The sequence below is a fragment of the Arvicanthis niloticus genome, chromosome 22, assembly GCF_011762505.2.
Source record: "Arvicanthis niloticus isolate mArvNil1 chromosome 22, mArvNil1.pat.X, whole genome shotgun sequence".
NCBI lineage: Eukaryota > Metazoa > Chordata > Mammalia > Rodentia > Muridae > Arvicanthis > Arvicanthis niloticus.
The window spans coordinates 43,755,626-43,778,639 of record NC_133429.1 but is presented as its reverse complement, the minus strand read 5'-3'; the positions used below and the strand labels follow the sequence as shown (position 1 = coordinate 43,778,639).

The 23,014-nt window shown below is 43.1% G+C and overlaps 1 protein-coding gene and 1 pseudogene across 1 annotated transcript; both read left to right on the top strand.

Annotated features, from left to right (window-relative positions):
- The first annotated feature begins 1,074 nt into the window (after nucleotides 1-1,074).
- Nucleotides 1,075-11,189, top strand: Rxylt1 (ribitol xylosyltransferase 1). Its single transcript, XM_076920367.1, has 6 exons — nucleotides 1,075-1,528; nucleotides 2,337-2,492; nucleotides 3,806-3,908; nucleotides 7,918-8,232; nucleotides 9,767-9,937; nucleotides 10,753-11,189. The coding sequence occupies exons 1-6, from the start codon at nucleotides 1,360-1,362 to the stop codon at nucleotides 11,168-11,170; spliced, it is 1,332 nt and encodes a 443-aa protein (XP_076776482.1). The 5' UTR covers nucleotides 1,075-1,359; the 3' UTR covers nucleotides 11,171-11,189.
- A 1,013-nt stretch (nucleotides 11,190-12,202) lies between these two features.
- On the top strand, nucleotides 12,203-13,076 carry LOC143436259 (transmembrane emp24 domain-containing protein 2 pseudogene; annotated as a pseudogene).
- Nucleotides 13,077-23,014: the final 9,938 nt, after the last annotated feature.

Genomic DNA, 23,014 nt, shown 5'->3' with positions numbered 1-23,014 from the left:
GAGCTTTGGGTGGAGGATGAGGATGCCATCCCGGGATAAGATGTGTCCTGTGTTGGGGAGGGGCCGCCCTGGCCGTCTGAGCAGAGCTGAGCTAGAAGTGGAATGGCCCCTGTCAAGGGAGAAGGCTGGAGACGGACCTTGGCCGGGCTGTTCAAGGAGATAAGGCTGATCAGAACTCTGAGCACTGATGCCGAGTGAAGGAGGAGGAGGAGGAGGCGTGGTCTGAGAGAATTTAAGAGTAAAGGGCAGGGTGTGAGGCTATGAAAAATGAGGTTGAGCTTCCTTTGAGCCTAAGTGAGGCTGTGAGTGTGGAGATGGGGGTCTCTGTGAGAGAGGAGGCGGGGTCTGAGTGAGGCTTGGAATGAGGAGGCGGGGCCTGAGAGAGGGTGAGGGTGTGGAGGCGGGGCCTGAGTGTGGCTGAGGGTGGGGAGGCGGGGCCTGAGTGTGGCTGAGGGTGGGGAGGCGGGGCCTGAAAGAAGGTAGTTGTGAGGAGGCGAGTTCTGAGTGAGGCTTGGAATGAGGCGGCAGGGGTCTGAGAGAGGGTGAGGGTGAAGAGGCGGGGCCCGAGTGTGGCTGAGGGTGGGGAGGCGGGGCCTGAGTGGGGCTGAGGGTGGGGAGGCGGGGCCTGAGTGGGGCTGAGGGTGAAGAGGCGGGGCCTGAGTGGGGCTGATGGTGGGGAGGCGGGGCCTGAGTGGGGCTGAGGGTGGGGAGGCGGGGCCTGAGTGGGGCTGAGGGTGAAGAGGCGGGGCCTGAGTGGCGCAGAGGGTGAAGAGGCGGATCCTGAGTGGGGCTGAGGGTGAGAAGGCGGGGCCTGAGTGCGGCTGAGTGTGAAGAGGCGGGGCCTGAGTGCGGGGACGGTGAGGAGGCGGGGCCTGAGTGTGGCTGAGAGTGAAGAGGCGGGGCCTGAGTGTGGCTGAGAGTGAAGAGGCGGGGCCTGAGTGTGGCTTAGGGTGGGGAGGCGGGGCCTGAGTGTGGCTGAGAGTGAAGAGGCGGGGCCTGAGTGCGGGGAAGGTGAGGAGGCGGAGCCTGAGTGTGGCTGAGAGTGAAGAGGCGGGGCCTGAGTGCGGGGAAGGTGAGGAGGCGGAGCCTGAGTGCGGCTAGGGAGGCGCGGTCTGAGAGAGGCTGGCTGTTAGGAGGCGGGGTCTGAGGTCTGCGGCCCCAGGATGAGGCCTGTGTTTCACAGCTGTCGGGTGGGCGGGCTGTTTTAAGGATGGGCGGGCCGAAGGAGCGGAGGGCGGGGACAGAGCTCTGAGGACCCAGTCTGGGCTCAGCCGGCAAGGAGGGCTGCAGACCCGGGCCGGGGCTTCTCCTCACGCCTAAGGCGGAGGCGAGGACGCGGGGCCGGGAAGCCGCGGTGGGATGCGGCTGACGCGGACCCGGCTGTGCTCGCTCCTCGTCGCCCTGTACTGCCTCTTCTCCATCTACGCCGCCTACCACGTCTTCTTCGGGCGCCGCCGCCGGCCGCCCGGCGCGACCTCTCGGGGCTCCAGGAAGGCGGCGGCGCAGGGGAAGGAGAGGCGCGGCCGAGGTAGGACGCGGGCAGGACGGGGCAGCGGCCTAGCGGCCCTGCCGTGTGCCGCGCAGACGAGCCACGCGGGCCTCGGTCCCGGGCTCGGGATCCTCAGCCCCGGGCGGGAGCCAGCTCTGGGCTCGGCTCGGTGGCTCTGCTCACCCTGGGCGAGCTTCCTGCAACCGCGGTCACCCGGGGCTGGCGGCGTGCACGCAGGCCTTTAAAACGTGGGGACCCTCGGCATGCCTCAGAGGCCGGCGAGCTGTAGAAATGCTGCGGGCTGAGTTGAAAGCGTCGGGTCCCAAATTAAGCACGGTCCTTTCTAACCACGTGACTTCGGAAGGCCCTGATTTATATTTACAGCAGCGAGCCCCCTCTGGTATTTGTGACTTGTTTTGGAATTGCAAAATTCCTTGGAATTTCTACTCCCCTGCACAGATTTCTTTTTTTTTTGCACAGTTGTATATGAAATTGGTGGAGACAGTGTGCTAAAGATTCACCTACTTAATAGGTCACTTTTATAAAACCAGAAAACAACTCCAGAACTAAAGCACGTGACTTGATATATGTTTTGCAGGTTCTAAAGGTTTATGGGAGAGGACATACTTCTCTTATCTAGTGTTAAATTTTTTAAAATCTTTGACAGAGATGGTTCAGTTAAAAAAAATGTTGGCTCATTTTCTTTTTTTTCAGTCATATGCCTCAAATTCTATTGTTTGTCTCTGAAACCTGAAGATAAGATGAAATTAGCATCTCATTCAAATGACTTGACTTTTTATCTGCAGTTAGTCCTCACTGGTAAACGCAGTCACTCTCTTTAAAACAGAGCAGTCTGCTTTGGAGAGTGAAGAATGGAATCCATGGGAAGGAGATGAAAAAGCCGAGCAAGAACACAGAATTAAAACGAGCCTGCAAATCGTAAACAAATCCACGAAAGAAAAAATACAGCATAGTGTGCAAATCTGGGGCAAAGCTGCCATTGGTAAGTTACTGTAAAGAGGAAAAGCATGCAAAGTGTGTGAAATGTGTACTGTGCTGGTATTGAACTTTCTAGTGTATATTTCACTGTTTAATGAAGTCAGTTTTATGATAGTCTGTGTGTCCTTAAGACAGTATAGGTTTTCTCTACTGTGTTCCTCTTTCCTGAGTCTTCCTCATGAAATAGACTGTGAGATTTGCTTCTGCAGTGGGTTTAAGGTAACCCAATTGTAGACTTTGTTTAAAAACCATACTCTTAAGAACCCTTCCAGCCACCCCCATTTCCCAATTTCAAAGCTACCTCCTCATTTTTAACTATTAGCTACGACGGTATCACCTCACTTCCAGGTACCATGTTCTGCCCCATACCTCACAGTTTTCTACGGCTGCTATAACAAAGTGTCAATGCATTACAACTTTACCTCCGCCTTTCTCAAGGCAGGAGAGTCACATGTCTCTGGAAGGCTCCCCATCTCAGCACCTTAGTCACGATGAGACACTTCCACCATGTAAGGTAATAGTCACAGGGTCTAAAGATTAAGATATAACATAGAGAAGTAAAGGGGGCAGGGTTATTCAGCCTGACACATTTGGAAACTTTATCTGACTGCCCAGTTTGTTAGGGTGATTGATAACATGGCATGATGGAATCAGAACAAAATACATCTTCCAGTGTAACTGACACAAGGTTCTCAAAAGTTTTGTATGGCTTCATATTAATATTACCTTGTGGGTACTGCTGATCTGGTGGTCCATCCTGAAAGCTTTCATTCAAATGAAACCAAACCAAAGCATCATGGGTGTCCTGCGGAGATAGGATGAGGTGTCAATTGTCTGCAGAGGGGATTATATAATCAAGGATATCTGATCACATGGGGAGGTAATGGCCTTATGACATACTGAATGTTTGAATATATTGGTGAGCTCTGGCTTCAGACCAAAATGTTTAGTCTCTCCAGTTATATTACATTAATTCTAATAATGATGATACTTTAGTTTATAGTACACATTTTGCTTCCAAAATGTGTACTATACAGTAAGGGTTCAGTAACAGTGATTCCCTAGTGTAAATAAAATATTCTGTTGTCTTCACCACAATCCACTTTAACACCTACAACCACTGAAGTCTGACCCTTGTACAGTTATCTGCCATATTGAGGATTTGGGTTTGTCTTGGTAGCACGACCTACAAGCAGACCATGGCAGGAAACTTCTAGGCTCATAATCAAAGTAGAAAAAAACAAAACGTACGTATTTTTGACATACTGAAGTGGATAAAAACAGCAGATGTTTCTAACTTTGCTCTATGATTACCAGGTCTGTATCTCTGGGAACATATTTTTGAAGGCACTCTCGATCCTACCGATGTGACTTCACAGTGGAGGGAAGGACAGACAGCTGTAGGAAGAACACATTACAGGTACTTGTTGGTAACATTAACCTTGTATTGCTATGTGATGGCTTATGTAAGTACTAGAGGAAAATGCACTGTTACAAGTCATTTCCCCTTCAGCTTGGGAAAAATACAGAAACCCTGGAAATACGTGTTCATAGCTCAAGCTGCATTAAACATTCTCTTAATAAATTGGACATTACAGAATAACTTTGAAGGAGAGCTGGCAGTGGACCTCAGTGGTAGAGTACTTGCCTGACATGTTCAAGGTCATTGAGTCAGTCCCCAATGCTGGGAAAAAAATTACAGGTCTGTAAAATAAATTTTGGAGTCTTATTTCTGTTTTGTTTTTAGCTGGTGATACGGAAAGCTTCATGGTCCACATCTTGTCCACGTGACTGTAAATGAATATGGAATGTTCTGTGCCTTGGAGCACTAACCTGTGAACAAACATTACGTTTATGATTTTTTTTTCATGAATAGTTATGTGAACTTGGAAATATTCAGGTAGAATTCAACTTTTTTTATGACATTTTATGTCCTATCTACTATGATTTATTTAATGATATAGTTTTTCATTATTTATATTTGCAAGATTTAGAACGGTTTCTGTTTTGATTTTTAGAGTCTGTAAAACCCATGCAATGTCAAGGCTCTTAGGTATTTTACTTTCATTTAACTTACCTATCACTGTATGATTTCTTAATTTCTAAATAGAATTAAGATGGTTTAAATTAGAAAAGCTATAGTTTTGTCATGAAAGTACTGTTTAAAAAAAAAAAAAAAGAAAGTACTGTTTGCATTTGTCTTTTTACTGAAATAAAGAGTTGTTTTTACATGTTTATCTCCTGTGACAATTTTGTTGTTGTGGGGTGGGCTATCAAGCAGAGATCCTAGTGTATAGTACGAATCCATTTCTTCTCCAGAGAAGCCAAGAGAGGAAAAGCTGCATTTAACCTCAGTTTCATATGAATCTTCACTGCTGCTTCCATTATAAATTGCAGATGCTTCGCAGTGTTATTGACTCACCTTTGTTTCCATGTCCATGTTCCCTGGGCGGAGGGGGCTTCCAAGTGGAGGACAGGTCAGCCTTGGGCTGTCTTCATTAGCAGCTGTAACCCTGTTTGTTTTCAGGTCGATATTTTATTTAATGTTACTACATGAGTAGAGCGTGTTTGGATGCAAACCAACCCACATTCTCTGCCCTCCGGTTCCTTCTCTGTCCAAGTCCACCACTTTTCCCTTCGTCTCCATACATGCACATGCACACTCTCAGCTGTCTCTGTCTTTCTTTCTGTGTCTGTGTGTGTGCGTGTCTAAAAAGCCACCAGTTGCCAGTATTTTTTTTTTTTTTTTTTGAAAAAAAAAAAAAAAAAGGTCTTATAGAAATTTAATTATCAGACTAGGCTGGCTGGACAGTGAGCACCAGGAATCTGCCTGTCCCTAACACCATGACCACCTTTTTAAATTAGTTCAAGAATTGAACTTAGGTCTTTATGCATGCAAGCAAGCAGTTTACCAAATAAGCTGCCTCCCTAACCCCTGACTGTATAAATCTCTCAACGGAATCCTACTTGGAAGGTATAAATACCTGTTTGGGTGTTTATACTCATTGCTATAATCTCATTGTAGGTCATCTGTATACTCCCAAACTTTACAGTACTTAGGTTTCACTGTCTGAAAGGAAATGTGTGGCTGGACATGGGCCTTTGTGGTAGGAATGCTGTCCTAGAATGGGTAACACTTTGGATTCAATTGCTAGTCAGAGAGAGAGAAAATATATCTATTATGTGCATAAATTGCTATCTATACAGCAAACATGTCAGTAGACTTAAGCTAATAATAGTTCTACATCATTATATATAAGTTTCCTAAAGATTCCTACAAAGTCATAGAGTCCTTAAGCCAAGAAGTCCATAAGTCCTTCTATTTAGTCCTTAAGAATACCTTGGTGTTACCACAGTGATAGAAAAGGGATTAAAGTAAACACTGTTAACTCCCATCAAGAGTGGCTAAGCCCCAGTTTACCTTTCTGAAATTTTTATGCAAGATTTCGTTATCATTAAAAAAAAAGTGCTATTGGCCGGGCAGTGGTGGCACACGCCTTTAATCCCAGCACTTGGGAGGCAGAGGCAGGCGGATTTCTGAGTTCCAGGCCAGCCTGGTCTACAGAGTGAGTTCCAGGACAGCCAGGACTACACAGAGAAGCCCTGTCTTGAAAAAAAACAAAACAAAACAAAACAAAAAAAAGTGCTATTTCCTCTTAGAGAACTTTGTATTTGAGCACTGTAACAGATCCTTAAAACACCTTATTAAGTAATGAAAAGTAGTATATAATGGATCCAAAAGTTAACAAACTTAGGGAATTGCAAGCTCAGTGAAATTATATAGGTACTAACTTAATTGAGTTCCAAAAATACATGGTTTGCACAGTCATTCAGGATTTAAATGATTTCTCTGGGTTCTCTATACTAAAGTATTTAGTTTTTCTCTGAAGATGTTTTTCAGTTAAGGCAAGCAATAGAAAATGTACAAAGAAATGTACAAGAACAAACTACCTTTAAGAATTCTGCACATGAGCTCTTTAGGTACAATTAGTCTTCAGTGCATTGATTTTCAAAGACAACCTTAGTTGACTAAAGCATAGCACTCATTCTGTATATTATACTAAGTCATATATAATAATATGTAGTAGGAAAATTCAACAATTTTCATACTTTCATGTTTTAAATGCAGTAGCAAGGGGCTAGAACTGCAGCTCAGTTAGTAGAAGGCTTTCCCTAACCTGCACAGACTCGGGGCTTGGTTCCCAACACCACGTAGGCAGGTAGTGGTGGCATATGTTTTTATTTCCAGCACTCAGAAGTAGGATCAGCAGTTCAAGGGAAAGTGTGGAGATTCATAATTATCTCCCCTGACTAAATGCTCAGACAGTTTTGCCCGTTCTCTGTCAGAGCCTTCCCTCATCCTGCGCTCTCTGAGGTGATCATCCCTAGTCTGTGTCCATTCCCACATCTGCAAGTTCTGTCTTTATCACTGTGCTGTCAGGCACCGCCTCTCGTTCCTTTGTTCTCCACCTGCACTCATCTCCGCCTTACCCACATCAGTCCTGTCAAAGCAGTTGTCCATGCTCACTGTTCCTTTGTACCTTGATTAACAGACTTCAGAATACTTTGGTGGCAGTGATTGGGGCAGCATATGACAGTCTAAGTTCTAAAGCATGTCTATTCCTTTTCTGAAAGTATTAAAAATATATTTCAAACAAAGAAATACGACATACTCCCATTTCTTAAGTACTCATACTTAACATATTTTAGCTGCCATAAATTCTTTATATTTAACTTTCCACTTAAAAGAATGGCTTCCAATACAAAAAAAAAAAAAAAAGGCCTTTCTTTGTTTCCTAGACCTTTTATTCATCATTCCTCAAAGAGACTTGCTCTTATGAATTCAGTGTATATTCTTGCTCAATTTTTTTCATTTCTGCTAATAGAAGGTATATAAGTATTTTTTCAATATGTACTTTTATATTTATATAAAGTCATACTTTAAGGACTGGCAAGATGAGTTAAAAGTGGTTGCTCCCAAGGCAGACACCTGAATTCAACCCCAAGACCTTCAAGTTGGAAGGGGAGAACCACTCTCTGCAAAGTGTCCTCGGCATCCATACGCACAGTTGGTATGCATACATGCATGCACGCATGGGCACACAAACTTGCATACAAGTCCTTTTAATTATATGTTAAGAATCTCCTGAAGCTTGATGCTTTCCTTTACATTGGTTTTTGATTCCTTGCCTTCAGTGAGGAAATGAGAGGCCCAGGTATTCCTTTCTCATAAGCCAGTTGAATTTCTACACCCAAAGCTTTCTATTAGTTTATAGGTCTGTCTCAGTCTTACTCAGAAGAACTTGCATTATACAAATTGCATTTCTAAAGAAAATATTAAATAAATCTTATTCTGGATTTTATTTAAAGTTACTGAAATTTTTCTTTGTTCAGTTTTGTTTCTCTCTGTGGTGTGTTGTTTTCTACAGCTTCCTCACTGGCCCAGCTGTAGCTCCTGGGTCCTTCTCCATAGATGTGGACAATGTGGTTCTTGTTTTAAATGGAAGAGAAAAAGCAAAGATCGTCCATGCCACTCAGTGGTTACTTTATGCACAGAATTTAATACAAACCCAAAAACTGCAGCATCTGGCTGTTGTCTTGCTTGGAAATGAACACTGTGAAAATGACTGGATCATGCAGTTCCTCAGAAGAAGTGGAGGCTTTGTGGACCTGCTTTTTATAACATATGACAGTCCCTGGATTAATGGTGCAGACGTTCTCCAGTGGCCTTTAGGCGTAGCGACGTAAGTACAAAATAAGATAATGGATCCCTAGACTCTTACGATCTAATGTTCTGAACCAGGTTGATGGTGTTTTAAATGGTGATAAACTCACAGATGATGAGGCCAGGGGCAATCTTTCCTACAGTCAAAGAGAATATGGCCTCATGTCTCAGTGACAATAGTGACTGGTTTGTTATTGCTGCTGCTGAAAGTATATACTTACCTTTAGGGTTGTAGTTGGCTGATTGATGTAAATCCTTCCTGTTGTAAAAGCAAAGGTTAATTAAGTGATAGTTTAGGGTCCTCAATATATAATCACCCACCAGCTTTTAAAAGATGGAAAACATGTTTTAAGCTTTCTATAGATAGATTTTTAAGCTTCCAGATAGGCTCTGACTAGTATGTAAGCTTTCTGAAAGTGGGAATTTTCTTCCCTACTTTAAAATAGTTCATGAAAGGCTATAGAGATGGCCCAGTGTTAAGAACACTTGATGCTCTTTCAGGGAACTTGGGTTCAATTCCCACCACCCATATGGTGTGGCTCACAGCCATATGTGATTATAGTCCCAAGGGTTCCGACACCCTTTTCTGAACTTTCTGGGCATATGGCTTCACATGGAGATAAGCAGGCATACCAATATATACATAAATGAAAAATAAATTTCAAAAGGGTGTTTATCCACTGTAGGTACTCAATTATTTGTTGAATAAATGAATCATCTCACTGATAGAACTGAATCAGAGATGCACTATTATGTCACTATTTACCATGCTTTTTTCCTAGTTAGCTACACAGATGTCACTAGAAAAATGACACACATTCCCACGCCTAAATGTACAACATTCCAGCTCAGTAAGTTTGGACTAGGACCAGTCTTCAGTTTACAATTACAGTTTAATTACATTCAACCTACAACCTTCAGAAACATCTATTCCTTGAGAAGAGCCTATATTTGTAGAAATACCTTCACTTTTTCCAAACTGTATGACACACCTATTCATATAATAGAAGATAGAAATACAGTGATTCTGGTATTGCCATATTCATCCTATTCCCAATGAGGAGACATTCAGTAGCATCTGGAAACTTTTTGATTGTCTCAACTAAAGAGAGGAAATTGTAACAAGTGTCATCAAATGGGTAGAGCCCGGGGATGTTATTAAGCACAGCACATACGAGACTGTTCTAGTACCAAGTTATTTGATGCAAAATGTCATAATGATGTCATGTAGAGCATAGATTTCAGGCACACATTTTTATTCAAATCATTGCCTAGTGCCTATGGAATGGGTCACTTGTAGTCAACCCTTTGTAGAGTAACACACGTTTTATTTGTTTATTGTCTTAGTATATTTGAAATTTTCTTGGAATTAATTTTTCAGAGCTTATGACTATAACAGTACATTTTCCTTTTAATGTGCAAATATGATTATATATCCTGTGTTGTACAGTGTGTTCAGAAACCATATTTTAAGTCTCCTTAATATATATAACCTAACAAGCCAATCTGTAAAGCAGTCCTACCGTGTAGTTATTGATTACTTGTTTTTATAGATATAGACAGTTTCCTGTGGTGGAAGCCACCTGGTCCATGCTGCATGATGAAAGGCCCTACATATGTAACTTCTTAGGGACTATCTATGAAAACTCATCAAGACAAGCACTAATGAACATTTTGAAACAAGATGGAAATGATAAACTTTGTTGGGTTTCTGCAAGAGAACAGTAAGTTCTGTGTTTGTGTGTCCCCAAATCTGAGTGTCACCTTGTATACAAAATAGTTTCCAAATAATCTCTGGTAACTTCATTTAAGCTTCTAGATCTAGAAATGTATTCTTTAATGGTAACAGAAATTGCCATCTAGATGGATGTCACTGCTATTAATGTAATTATATTAAATTCATTTCCTCAACATACCAAACAACTATCATGTGCCAGAAACCGTTTTACTCATAATAGTGTCGACAGTTGGGGGCAGGGATGCAGGACAAAGGCTGTGCACTGAAGTGTTTGTTGCAGGAGGAAACAAATAAAACATAGTGTGTGCCAGATGATAATACCATGCAAGAAAAGAATTAAGCAGAAGAATGCCATGCAGACATGCTGTGGGTAGACAGGCCTGAAGAGGGTGCAGGAGTCAGCAATGTCCATGCAGGGGGAGGAGCAAAGTCAAAGGTCCTAGGGCAAGAGGGGATGGTGTGAGTGATGGATGAGAATGGCCTAGAAGAGGAAAGAGGAATAGTAGGTTCTTGTTGCAACTTCTACAATTACAGAATCACATACCCAGTTTAATGGATAGATGGTGATCAATACTAGGTCTTAGTGCTGCCACCTAGGCTATATCCACATCCCAAAATCTTAAAAAGTTTTAAGAAATGTATTTGGTCCAACAATTTTCAGTGTCTCTCATATTTATCATCTCTATAATGTGTTCACAATTTTGATAATTGACATTAAAAGATTTCCTTCAAAAAAAAAAAAAAAAGATTCCATAGAAAGTAAAACCCTACGTGAATTTCTTTGCTTGTTTAACTTTCTAGGTGGCAGCCTCAGGAGACAAATGAAAGCCTTAAGAATTACCAAGATGCTTTGCTTCACAGTGACCTCACACTGTGCCCTGTAGGAGTGAACACAGAATGTTACAGGATCTATGAGGCCTGCTCCTTTGGCTCGGTTCCCGTGGTAGAAGATGTGATGACAGCTGGCCACTGTGGAAACACGTCCAGTCAGCACAGCGCTCCTCTGCAGTTACTCAAGGCCATGGGAGCCCCCTTCATCTTCATCAAGAACTGGAAGGAGCTTCCTGCTATTTTAGAAAAGGAGAAGACTATAATCTTACAAGAAAAGATTCAAAGAAGAAAAGTGTTACTTCAGTGGTACCAACACTTCAAAACAGAACTAAAGTGGAAATTTACTAAAGTTTTAGAAAGTTCATTTTTTATGAATAATAAAGGTTGATCATATCTAGTGCCATGTATTCATAAGTGTGACCATTTATAGTGCTTGCTAAGCTGCCTTCATCAGCTTTGTCATGGAACAGACCAAATGTTCTCCTTTTTGGCTACGACTATGTACAAGGTACAAGAGGCGGTAATATTTTTCTGAGCTTGAGCTAGCAGGATGCTTGAGTGGTTAAAGGTGCTTGCTGCCAAGCCTGATGACCTAAGTTCAGTCCCCCAAAACCACATAGTAGAAGGAGAGAAGTGAGTCTCATGGACTGTCTTGTGACTTCCCCACCAGCATGCACACAGAAACACACACACACACACCAGATAAGTAAATAAATAACTTACTCAGATTCAGTTCCATTGAAATGAATAAGACAGTATTTACTAACTTTTCTCACTGACTTTAACCCACTTAGGGACTGGAGCACTGGCTCAGTGGTTAAAAGTGCTTACTGCTCTTGCATATAACCTGAGTTCAGTACCCAGCATGTATAACAGGCACTCAACCACCTGTAATTATTTCTCTATAGGTCCTGACTCATTCTTCGAAGAATGGAGACCAGACAGAGTGTGATTCAATCCCGTTTATTCGTCAGTCTCTCTTCCTAGTCTAAGTTACCAGTCTTGAGTTCCTAGTCCCTAGTGCCTCCAAGTTCTTTCTCCAAGTGCTAAGTGCCTAATGTCTACTAACTAACTAACTCCAAGTTGTACTCTACTCTTCTGTCTGCCTCTCGCCTTTTATATGTCTCACTTCTAAGCCATGCCTTTAAGTCAAGCCTTTAAAGTCATGCCTTTAGGTCTTGTCTCTTAATCACAGCTTAAGTCTCAGCTCTAAATCACACCTTTAAGTCTCACACACCCAAGGGAAAATCCTGGGTATCTAAAGCAAGATGTTATCAGAGTGTGCTCAGCTGTTGTAGGCTGATGTAATCAAGTCTGTTTTTAGGGTATATGGCTCAAGATGGCTGCAAGGATGATATCTGCCTGGCTCCCCACAACAAAGCACCTGGCAGAAGCAAGTGGGGAAAGGTTTCTTCAGTGTACCAAGGTCTGATAGAGGACTAATATAGAAATATATTCTATATTCCAAAATATAGAAAAAACTCAAGAGGGGGCTGAGGTGACAGCAGTGGTGGCTGTTGCTTTGCAGGCCGCAGTCCAAGTCCGGGTTTCAGCCCATGCTGCACCATGGTGAAGCTCATAGAGCTGCTGGTGTTACTGGCCAGGGCCCTGGGCTATTTCATCAGCATCAATGCATATCCTGAGCAGTGCTTCTTCAAGCAGGTCACCCCAGGCACCAAGATGGACCTCATCTCCGAGGTGGCAAACAGCAGCTTCCTGAGCATCGACATGGAGATCACAGGACCAGATAATAAAGGAATCTATAAAGGAGAGCAAGAGTCCAGCAGGAAGTACAATTCCCAGCCCACATGAATAGTACAGACGAGTTCTGCATAGGATGTCCACTATGACTCCAAAGATAGTATGCTCACCATTGACATAGGGGAGGCTCCCAAAGGACAAGACATGGAGACAGAAGCTCATCAGAACAAGCTAGAAGTGATTAATGAGTTGACAGTGGCAATGACCACCATTAAGCACGAACAGGAGTACAAGGAAGTCCGGGAGAGAATTCACAAAGCCATCAGCGACAACACAAACAGCAAAGTGGTCCTTTGGTCCTTCTTTGAAGCTCTTGTTCTAGTTGCCGTGACATTGGGACAGATCTATTGCCTGAAGAGATTTTTTTTTCAAGTCCAAAGGGTTTTTTAAAGGGCCTTTTCCTGTTGATCCCAAATTCATGATTTACAAACACCTTGGTCATAATAATGTCATTAGTTTATACATTTTTATTTTCTGAGCATACATGACTTATATTTCTTTGTGATTAGTAGGTGTTGGGGAAAACCTGTTTAGGAAAGTTAGAGTGAACATTTGACATTTGATTGGCCTAGAATTCTTACTTGAATGTCACTTCATTATTCAGGTCCTTCCAAGAATACAGACGCTGTTAATGCTGTATGGGACTATGGTCTTTATTATGGCTTTACCTCTGGTTTTCATAATAAAATGCATATTATCCAGGAAGTAGCCCACAGCCTGACAATATCTGTTAATTGACTGCATTCTAGGAGTCCCTCGGCTTGGTTCATTATCAGAGGTTCATTTTGTTGAGTTATTCTAGCAACAGGCATCTGAATCTTGCCCCCTGTGGCCCTGCCTCAGGGCAGAGAGACCTGATGGGGCATATCACCAGGGTGAGCACTCGTACTGTCTCCTGAGTTTGATTTACAGACTCATCGCAATACTTCCCCTAAAGTTTTATATTGAACCTTAGAACTGAATCACCTCTAATTGAATTGACCCAGGTGTCGGAACAATACTGCTGTCTCCTGTGTGCTGCATAGTATGTCCATTGTTGGCACGTAGGAAGTTCGAGTTCCTCATGTGGAAGCCTGTACTTCTCAAGCCAAAGAGCTAAGCCTCTGGGATTGCTTGCAGTGATAGGCAGCTTCTGTTGTCTTTAGTCAGTGGCCTTTGGGCCCTGGTCTTCAATGTCAGCACTAGGGTTTGTTTGTCTTCTGGGGTCTTCCTTTTTTGGCACATGTCAGTTTTGTTTATATAAAATGAAGAGACTGTCTCTCTGATAATGGGTTTAATAAAATGTGCTCTGCTTTGGGTGTGGGTGGTCCAGGATTATATGGTGATTGATATCTGTTAGTTACCTGAATATTTTATTTTTCTTTTTTGGATCTTTCAAGGGGAAAACTACAAGTAACAAGTTTTGTAAACTGAATTTAAATTTGCTATAGGTTTTCATGTTCAGGACAAATAATTTTTCAACCTTCAATGATATCCTTGCAACAGTTTATTGGTAAGGTGACTCATTTACCATAGGGTAGCTGTTGCGTGCCAATTGTGTGTGTGTGTGTGTGTGTGTGTGTGTGTGTGTGTGTGTGTGTGTGTGTGTAAATACTCCAGAATTGAATTAAGGGATGTAAATTTAAAATTGGTTGTGTATCCAATATGCCCCAGGGTTAGTAAATAAACAATTCTTTAAAAAAATAAAGAACTCAAGAAACTAGATATCAAAATATCCAATCGTCCCACTTAAAATGGAGGGCAGATGGAGCTTAGGAGTCTTATGAAAGAGTAGTAAGAAGGATTGGGGGACCAGAAGAGGACAGGGACTCCTCAGAAAGACCAACAGATTCAACTAATCTTGACCCTTAGGGACTCCCAGAGACTGAATCACCAACCAAAGGGCAAGCATGGTCTAGACCTAGGCCCCCTGCACATATGCAGCAGATGTGCAGCTTAGTCTTCATGCAGGTCCTCCAACAACTGGAGCAGGGGCTATCCTTGAGCCTGTTGCTTGCCTGCCTGTGGATCCTGCATCCCCAAATGGACCTCCTTGTCTGGCCTCAGTGGAAGAGGATGTGACTAGTCCTGCAGAAACTTGATGTATAGCGTGTAGGGGGGCCTAGGTCCCCCTATAAGAGGGGGCCTTCCCTTCTCAAAAGAGAAAAGAAAGATGAAATGGGTGGAGGGCTTGCGTGAGGGGTACTGAGAGGAGAGGAAGGGCTGATACTGGATTGTAAAATAAATAAATGTAATAATAATTTTTAAAAATGAAGATCAGATCTAAACAGAATTTTAAATAGAGGGAACTCAAATACCTGAGAAACACTTAAAGAAATGCCCAACATCCTTAACCATCAGGGAAAGGGGAGTCAAAACTACCTTGAGATTCCATCTCACTCCTGTCAGAATGGCTAAGATCAATAGCACAAGGGTCAGCCTATGCTGGGAAGGATGTGGAGCAAGAACCCTTTGTTGCTGGTGGGATTGCAAACTTGTACAGCCATTATAGAAATTCATATGGTGGTTCCTTAATCAAGGCCCAGCTATGCATACCATTCCTGGGCAGATACCCAGAGAATGCTCTATCCTTCCACAAGGATACTTGTCCAACCATGATCATAGAGGCTTTATTCATGATATCCAGAAACTGGAAACAGCCTACAAGTCCCTCAACTGAAGAATGAAAAAAGATAATGTGGTACATTTACAATCTGGAGTATTACTCAGCTATTAAAAAAAAAAAAAACAAAAAACAACAACAACAAAAACATGAAATTTCCAGGCAAATTGGTCAACTAGAAATAATCACCCTGAGTAAGGTAACCCAGACCCAGAAAGACAAAATTGTCATGTATTCACTTCTAAGTGGATATTAGCCATTGAGTAAATGATTTCCAAGCTACAATCTATAGACTCAGACAGGTCAAGTAAAAAGGAAGGGTCTAGGGGATACATGGATCTCTCTAAGAGAGAGAAATAAAATAGATTTTTGTGTGTGTGAACTGGAGGCAGGTGGGAATGGGAGCCTGCAGGTTAAGGGGAAAGATGGGATGGAGGAAGAGAATGCTGGGGGAGACAGCTGGAATTGGGGGTTATTTCAGAGGGGAGGTGTGGAAACCTAGTGCAGTACATTCTATAAAGGTGACCCTAATGAAGACTCCTAGTAATGGGGGATCCAGAGTCTCAAGCAGCCTTCTCTTACAACCACGCAAGGCTGCCAGTGTTGGGACCCAGTTGCCTTCAATTGAGGTGTTAGCCAAGGGGATCCCACAGAAATCCCCAAGCAACCCAGCCTGATGCTAAGACCAAAGGTGGCTCTCCAAACACTGACAGCAGGGTCCCATCACCTAGGACAACATCTATGCAACTCATTGAATATTGAGAACTTGAACTGGTGCCTACATGGAGCCTCCACCCCTATGATGTAGTCTCTGTGGTACAGGAAGTTACTCTGTGGACTACTGAAAGAGAAATGTGAACACCAACCCAGCCACCAAACCTTTGACCTGCGATCTGTACTACCCATAAACATATTAGTGCAAAGGTGGCACAGAACTTGTGGGAATAGCCAATCAATATCTGGTTTAACTTGTGGCTTACACTACCAGAGGGAGCCCTTGCCCATCTTTGCTTTTAAATAGAGAGAGCCAGAGGAAGGTTACAAGAGGCAACTTACATAGATCATATTGTCTCAAAGATTTAACACCACCACCATATACATGAACAGTAGCTATGCTCTTACTACCACACATGCCCATGGAGTGATCTATAGAGAAAGAGGACTTCTTACCACTAGGAGATGCCGACTGTCTAATGCCTGTGGGACTGAATATCAGGGACTGAATACCAGGCCCTACTCCTGGACCACCCTTCAGTCCGATTTTAGAAATCCATTGCCATCAGTCTTGCTACCATCTTGTCCGATGATGACAACAAAAAGATGATTCCCCTGAGGCAAATGGTAGGCAGGCCATAACCTGCTGCCTGAAAAAGACCACTGAGTAACTGCTACTCACAGCCCCCTACAACATAGCTGAGACCTTCCTCTGAAGAAAGCCCAATGTTGTATACCAGAGGCCACTCATCTTGGCTAACAGTGGAGAGAAGGCAAAAGGAACCTACATCAGAGTAGGATTTCTGCCATCCTTTAGATCCCAACTCCAAAGACTAAGAGACAGGTTCAAGAGTTGCTAGGTGCATCTGAGTAGGTGCCTCTGGATACCGGAGTTTGAGGAAATAGCAAGGCCTCTATCCACCAGCACAAAGTGGGTGCCGGCTTTATTAAGCTTTAGATGTTTGTATAAACTGAGTCATACAAGAAAGTTATATTCTGTGACAGTGATGAATTATTAAGAAAACAAGGTTCTCAACCTCTCTATGAATTATATTTATGGTTTTATAAAATTCCCAGTCTCCCTATGGAAAGCTTCAATTTAAAAATGCAATTTGTAAGGTAGACCATGGTATCTCAGGTTCCTCACCACAGGACAGTCTCTCTGATCTCCTGGGTCTGGCAGCTGAAGGCTGATGCTGCCCTGTGTGACAATCACACAGCTAATGCTATCCCATGGGACTGCTGAAGGCTGAAGCCAGTCTCTCCATAGAGATTACTGAGATTGCCTAGAAGGAGCCTGGGTAATCGTCCAGGAAGCAGGCAAGTCTGTCATTTTAATCAATACCAAGGCCATTTGGGCTACACTTATGTTCAAATTTACCCTTTTCAGATCTCTGGTAGTGTTGATGGCTGACTTTAGCTGCATGCATTGAATGGCAGATGCCTGGTGAGTGCATTTCATACGTGAAAATCAGGCCTTGCTTCTTCAAGAGGTATTAGGTCTCCTGATCAGAAAAATACACACACAAATCAGGACTCAGTGTAACTTTTTACTATTTCTCTATTTAGAGGAACTTGCTTTGCAATGGCTGCTTTCAGGAATCAATCAAGTCTTGGTAATTAAGACGTCAAAAATTAGCATTTTAACATATTAATCACTGGAGTCCTAATACTTAAAATAAATTTTCATCATGTTGAAAACGTCTCTATTCAGACCTGTGGACAAAGAATGTTAATGTTTTTAACCCAAACTAAATTATTTTGAGTTCCCAAGCTTTTGCTATGACTAAAAGGTATGATTGTACTCTTAGAATTCTGATCTCTTTGTAACTAGAATGTGTTAATAAAAGTCATGTAAGCTTCACGGAGTTGCAACTTGGATCCACCTGCCACTGGTCAAACGGATTCCAGATAAGAACTCTTGACAAGTCAGTTAACAGATTAAGATCCCAGTCTGTTGTCTAGTCCTGAGAGGGAAGCGCCAAATGGTAGATTCTCATTTAAGTTCCTTATCTTTGACTTCCATCCCTGGTCTCTATCTGTCCTGGCAAATTTCTTTCTTTCTTTCTTTTTATTAATTGGTTATTTTATTTACTTATACTTCAAATGTTGTCCCTCTTCCTGATCTCCCACTCACAAACTCCCATCACATTCTCTAAGCGGGTACTCCCCTACCCACCCAACCACTAGCATGGAGGCTTGTTGCCTCACCCCTCTAGCATCCCCTACACTGAGGCAACAAGCCTCCACAGTAAAAAGGGCCTCCCCTCCTATTGATGCCAGATAAGGCTATTTTCTGCTACATATGGAGCTGGAGCCATGGATCCATCCATGAGTATTCTTTGGATGGTGGTTGTCTTAATTAGGGTTTCTATTCCTGCACAAACATCATGACCAAAAAGCAAGTTGGGGAGGAAAGGGTTTATTCAGCTTACACTTCCACATTGCTGTTCATCACCAAAGGAAGTCAGGACTGGAACTCAAGCAAGTCAGGAAGCAGGAGCTGATGCAGAGGCTATGGAGGGATGATACTTACTGGCTTGCTTCCCCTGGCTTGCTCAACTTGCTCTTTTATAAAAGACTACCAGCCCAGGGATGGCACCACCCACAATGGGCCCTCCTACCCTTGATCACTAATTGAGAAAATGCCTTACAGCTGGATGGAGGCATTTCCTCGAGGGAGGCTCCTTTCTCTGTGATAAGGCCAGCTTGTGTTGAGTTGACACACAAAACCAACCAGTACAGTGGTTTAGTCACTGAAAGCTTTGGGGGGGTCCAGTTAGTTGTATTGTTGCTCTTCCTATGGGGTTGCAACCCCCTTCAGCTCCTTCAGTCCTTCCCCTAACTCTTTCATTGGGATCCCTGGGCTCAGTCTGATGGCTGGCTGTGAGTATCTGCATCTGTTTTAGATGCTGGTGGAGCCTCTCAGAGGACAGCCATACTAGGCTCCTGTCTGGGAGCTCTTGCCATCAGCAATGGTGTCAGGGTTTGGTGTCTGCAGATGGGATGAATCCTAAGGTGGGGCAGTCTCTGGATGGCCTTTCCTTCAGTTTCTGCTCCAATTTTTGTCCCTGCATTTCCTTTAGACAGGAATAATTCTGGGTTAAAAGTTTTGAGATGGGTAGGTGGCCTCTTTCCTCAACTGGACGACATGCCTGTCTACTGGAGCTGGTCTCTTGAGGTTCTATCTCCCCTCTGTTGGGTATTTCAGCTAATGTCAACCTCATTGGGTACTACAGATTTCTATTCAAAAGATAGGGACTACGTAGGAATCAGCATCAGGCTACTTCTGCTCTAAAAGCAATCTACACTACACCAGCCCCAGGTAGTCCTGGATAGACTGGACTTGCTAAGAGCTGATATGAGCCAGTGAGCCAGCTAATGTGATTGCTTCCTGTCTCTATCTAGGTCAGGAAACCAGATGATTCTGATGAAAGCACCATTGCATGAATCCCCTCTCAGCCTTTGACTAACAGTCCAGCCGTCCTGGGCCCCCAAAACAACATCCTAATTTCACCTGAGGAGCAGTTACAGAAGAGAGAATCTCACCCCTTGTCCTCAACAATAGGCTGGGAAAAAAGCTTAGGGCCATAGGAAACTCCCTGGCAAAAGGAACAAATGCCATACCTATCATGCCTATTGGCATGCCAGAACTCAAGCTGTTCTCCAGGCTCCCTCATTATCAAAAAAGGTACAAATTAAAACCAACTAGATCACCAAAGGCAGACGCTGTTGTGGATGCCAGGAAGTGCATGCTGGCAGGAGCCTGATATAGCTGTCTCTTTAGAGGCTCTGCCAGAGCCTGACATACACAGAGATGGGTGCTGGCAGCTAACCATTGAACTGATCATGGGGTTCCCAATGGAGGGGTTACAGAGAAAACTGAAGGAACTGAAGGGATTTGTGGACCCATGGGGAGAGCAACAATACCAACCAACCAGAGCACCCAGGGTCTAAATCACCAGCTTGGGAGCACACAGGGAGGGACCCATGACTCCAGCTGTATATGTAAGGGAGGATGGCCTTGTCAAGCATAGGTGGGAGAGAAGGTCCTTGGTCCCATAAAGGCTGGATGCCCCAGTGTGGGGAAATTCAAAGGTGGGGAGATGGGAGTGGGTGGGTGGGTGGGTGGTGGCACATCCTCATAGAAGCAGGAGGAGAAGAGATGGGATAGGGGTTGTCTAGGGGCAGGGTATGGGGAAAGGGGATAACATCTGAAGTGTAAATAAATAAAATATCCAATAAAAAGAAAAGAATTATTGATACCACTAAAAAAGAAAGAAAAAGAAAAAACCAACTAGATCAAGAATTATCAGCAGGTGGATTCGTTAGTTGAAGCAATTTTGCAACATGATAAGAGCATTCAATTGCTCTATGCAGAACAAAGAGGTGACTGTGTGGCTTTTTAAAAAATTGTCCTTTCTGCACAAAGCAGAATTGCTAGAGATGGTTGGGCTGTACTCTGGGGAAAAAAAATCAAAAACAAACAAACAAACAAAATCATACATTGCAGGCAGAAAACAGGGCCAGCATTTGGTTCCCGTTCTCATGTTGAGATGCATCCTGGCTGATGACTTTGCTGTCAGCCATTGCAACACTCTGAGCACTCCTGCTGATTCTCTTAATCAGGGAATCATCAATGCCTTAATTAGATACATAGATTCTCATCTGGATGCCGTTAAGCTGATGGTTATTAAATCCCAATATGAACAGGTACCCACCATAGGTCAAGAATTTGACTGAGGATATAAGTCAAGGTGGGACTGTGATGGTAAGCACCAAAAGTTTAAAATTACTGTGCTTAAGAGAGCGTAACCTAAAATATTAACAAAAATTAAAATTAACAAAAATATTTCTAACATGTAATCTCTATTTGTCCAAGGACAGGTACCCTCCTAGGATATTGGGGACTGTTCTTGTAATTGCTTGATGGTGTTCATGTAAGAAAACAAACCGTGTATGGTTGCTTCTGTAAACAAGCTTGCTTGCCCTTGACTGCATGTAGGCAGGATGTGTGCTTGACTACAGGTAGGTGGGATGTGTGTCTGATTCCATGTAGGCAGCAAATATGTCAATATGTGTTCTTGCCTTTGATTGTATGAGGCCAAACAGTACATAGTCTTGTGAGGTTTGCCTTTACAAAGCCCTGACTATTGGAAATTAAGGCTGCAGGTTAAGAGCACTCTCAGGTGTAGTCCTGACGCCATGAGTATTCCATTGTCGGTATCTGAATAAAGTTTCTTCTTTGTTAAAATTTTATAAAATAAAATAAATAAGTTAATAAATAAATAAATGTTTTGTATTCTGGAACAAAGACCTGTCTTATTGTTGGAAGTTGAGTAAAGCATTGCCAAATTACATTTTTAAGAAAGCTGTCCTTGAATATAAGCCTCAATTTCCCTTTAAGTGCTGTGCTGAACTGTTTTAAAAAAACAAAACAAAAGGATACTCAATTTAAAGTTACTTTCTCAACTTTTTGGTACATGTTAAACTGAGATTAATTTGTTACTCATTAAGATTATTTCTTCCCAAACTCGAATGGCCGAGAAGCACCTAAAGAAGTGTTCCACATCCTTAGTCATCAGGGAAATGCAAATCAAAACAACCCTGAGATTCCACCTCACACCAGTCAGAATGGCTAAGATCAAAAACACAGGTGACAGCAGATGTTGGTGAGGATGTGGAGAAAGAGGAACACTCCTCCATTGTTGGTGGGATTGTAAGCTGGTACAACCACTATGGAAAGCAGTCTGGTGGTTCATTAGAAAATTGAACATAGTGTTACCTGAGGAACCAGCTATACCACTCCTGGGCATATACCCAAAAGATTTTTCAACATACAACAGAGACACATGCTCTACTATGTTCATTGCAGTCTTATTTATAATAGCCAGAAGCTGGAAAGAACCCAGATGTCCTTCAACAGACAAATGGATACAGAAAATGTGGTACATTTACACAATGGAGTACTACTCAGCTATTAAAAACAATGAGTTCATGAAATTCTTAGGCAAATTGGGTTACCAGAGTGAGGTAACCCAATCACAAAAGAACGCATATGGTATGCACTCACTGATAAGTGGATATTAGCCCAAAATCTCACAACACCTAAGATACAACTCATAGGCCACATGAAGCTCAAGAAGAAGGAAGACTAAATTGTGGGTGCTTTGGTCCTTATTAGAAGGAGTATCAAAATACTTAACCAGAGCTCCAGGGTCTAAACCTCCAGCCTGAGTACAGAAAGGAAGGAACTCATGGCTTCACCTGTATAGGTAATTGAGGGTGGCCTTGTCAGGTATCAGTGGAAGTAGAGGGCCTTGGTCCCTGAAAATTTGGATTCTCTAGTGCTGGGAAATTTGAAAGCAGGGAGGCAGGAATGAGTAGATGGTGAGAGCATACCCTCATAAAAGTAGAAGGAGGGGGATGGAATAAGGGGCTTGGGGGAAGAATGGGAGAGGGGGTAACATTGAAAGATAAATAAATAAAATATCCAATTAAAAAACCAGATAATGGGTCTGGCAATTGTAGTCAAGCAGTGGAGACTTTTGGTCAACAATTTATTATGAGGATTTTGTATAATCCTCAAGGACAAGGTATTGTGGAAGAGGCCCATGGAACTTGAAAAGGATTGGTGAGACATACTGTTGCTGAGACAAAGAATGATGCCAACCTGTGAGCTTTCTGAGTTCCCTGACAAAGATGACTGGGTAGTGTAGGGTGTGGAACTCAAGATGGCGCCTGGCTGGGTGCCAGACACCCCTGGAGTGTTGGCTAACCATTTCAGGAAGCCTGGATGGCACATAGGCTAGGCTTTACTGGGCATGCATTTTGCTTGTTCACCGGGGCCACTTAATGTATGCACTCAGCACCAATCAAGAATGACTGCGTGGCAGGTTCTGATTGGAGAGGACACAGAGATTTAAGGGCTGGGAGTTAGAGCTCTCGGGCTTTTGTGGTAATTCAAGGTTCCTGAATAAACCATGTTGGAAAGGAGATCCCGTGTCTGTTGTCTTCTGTCTGCTGGTCAGTGCAGGGAGACAACAGGGGAGCTGTATTGGACATATATTCCTGACCCACCTTTGCTTGACTATATCCCAGATGGGACAAGCTGCCTTGCCTCAAGTTTTTAGACCTTGTGGGATAGAGAAGAGA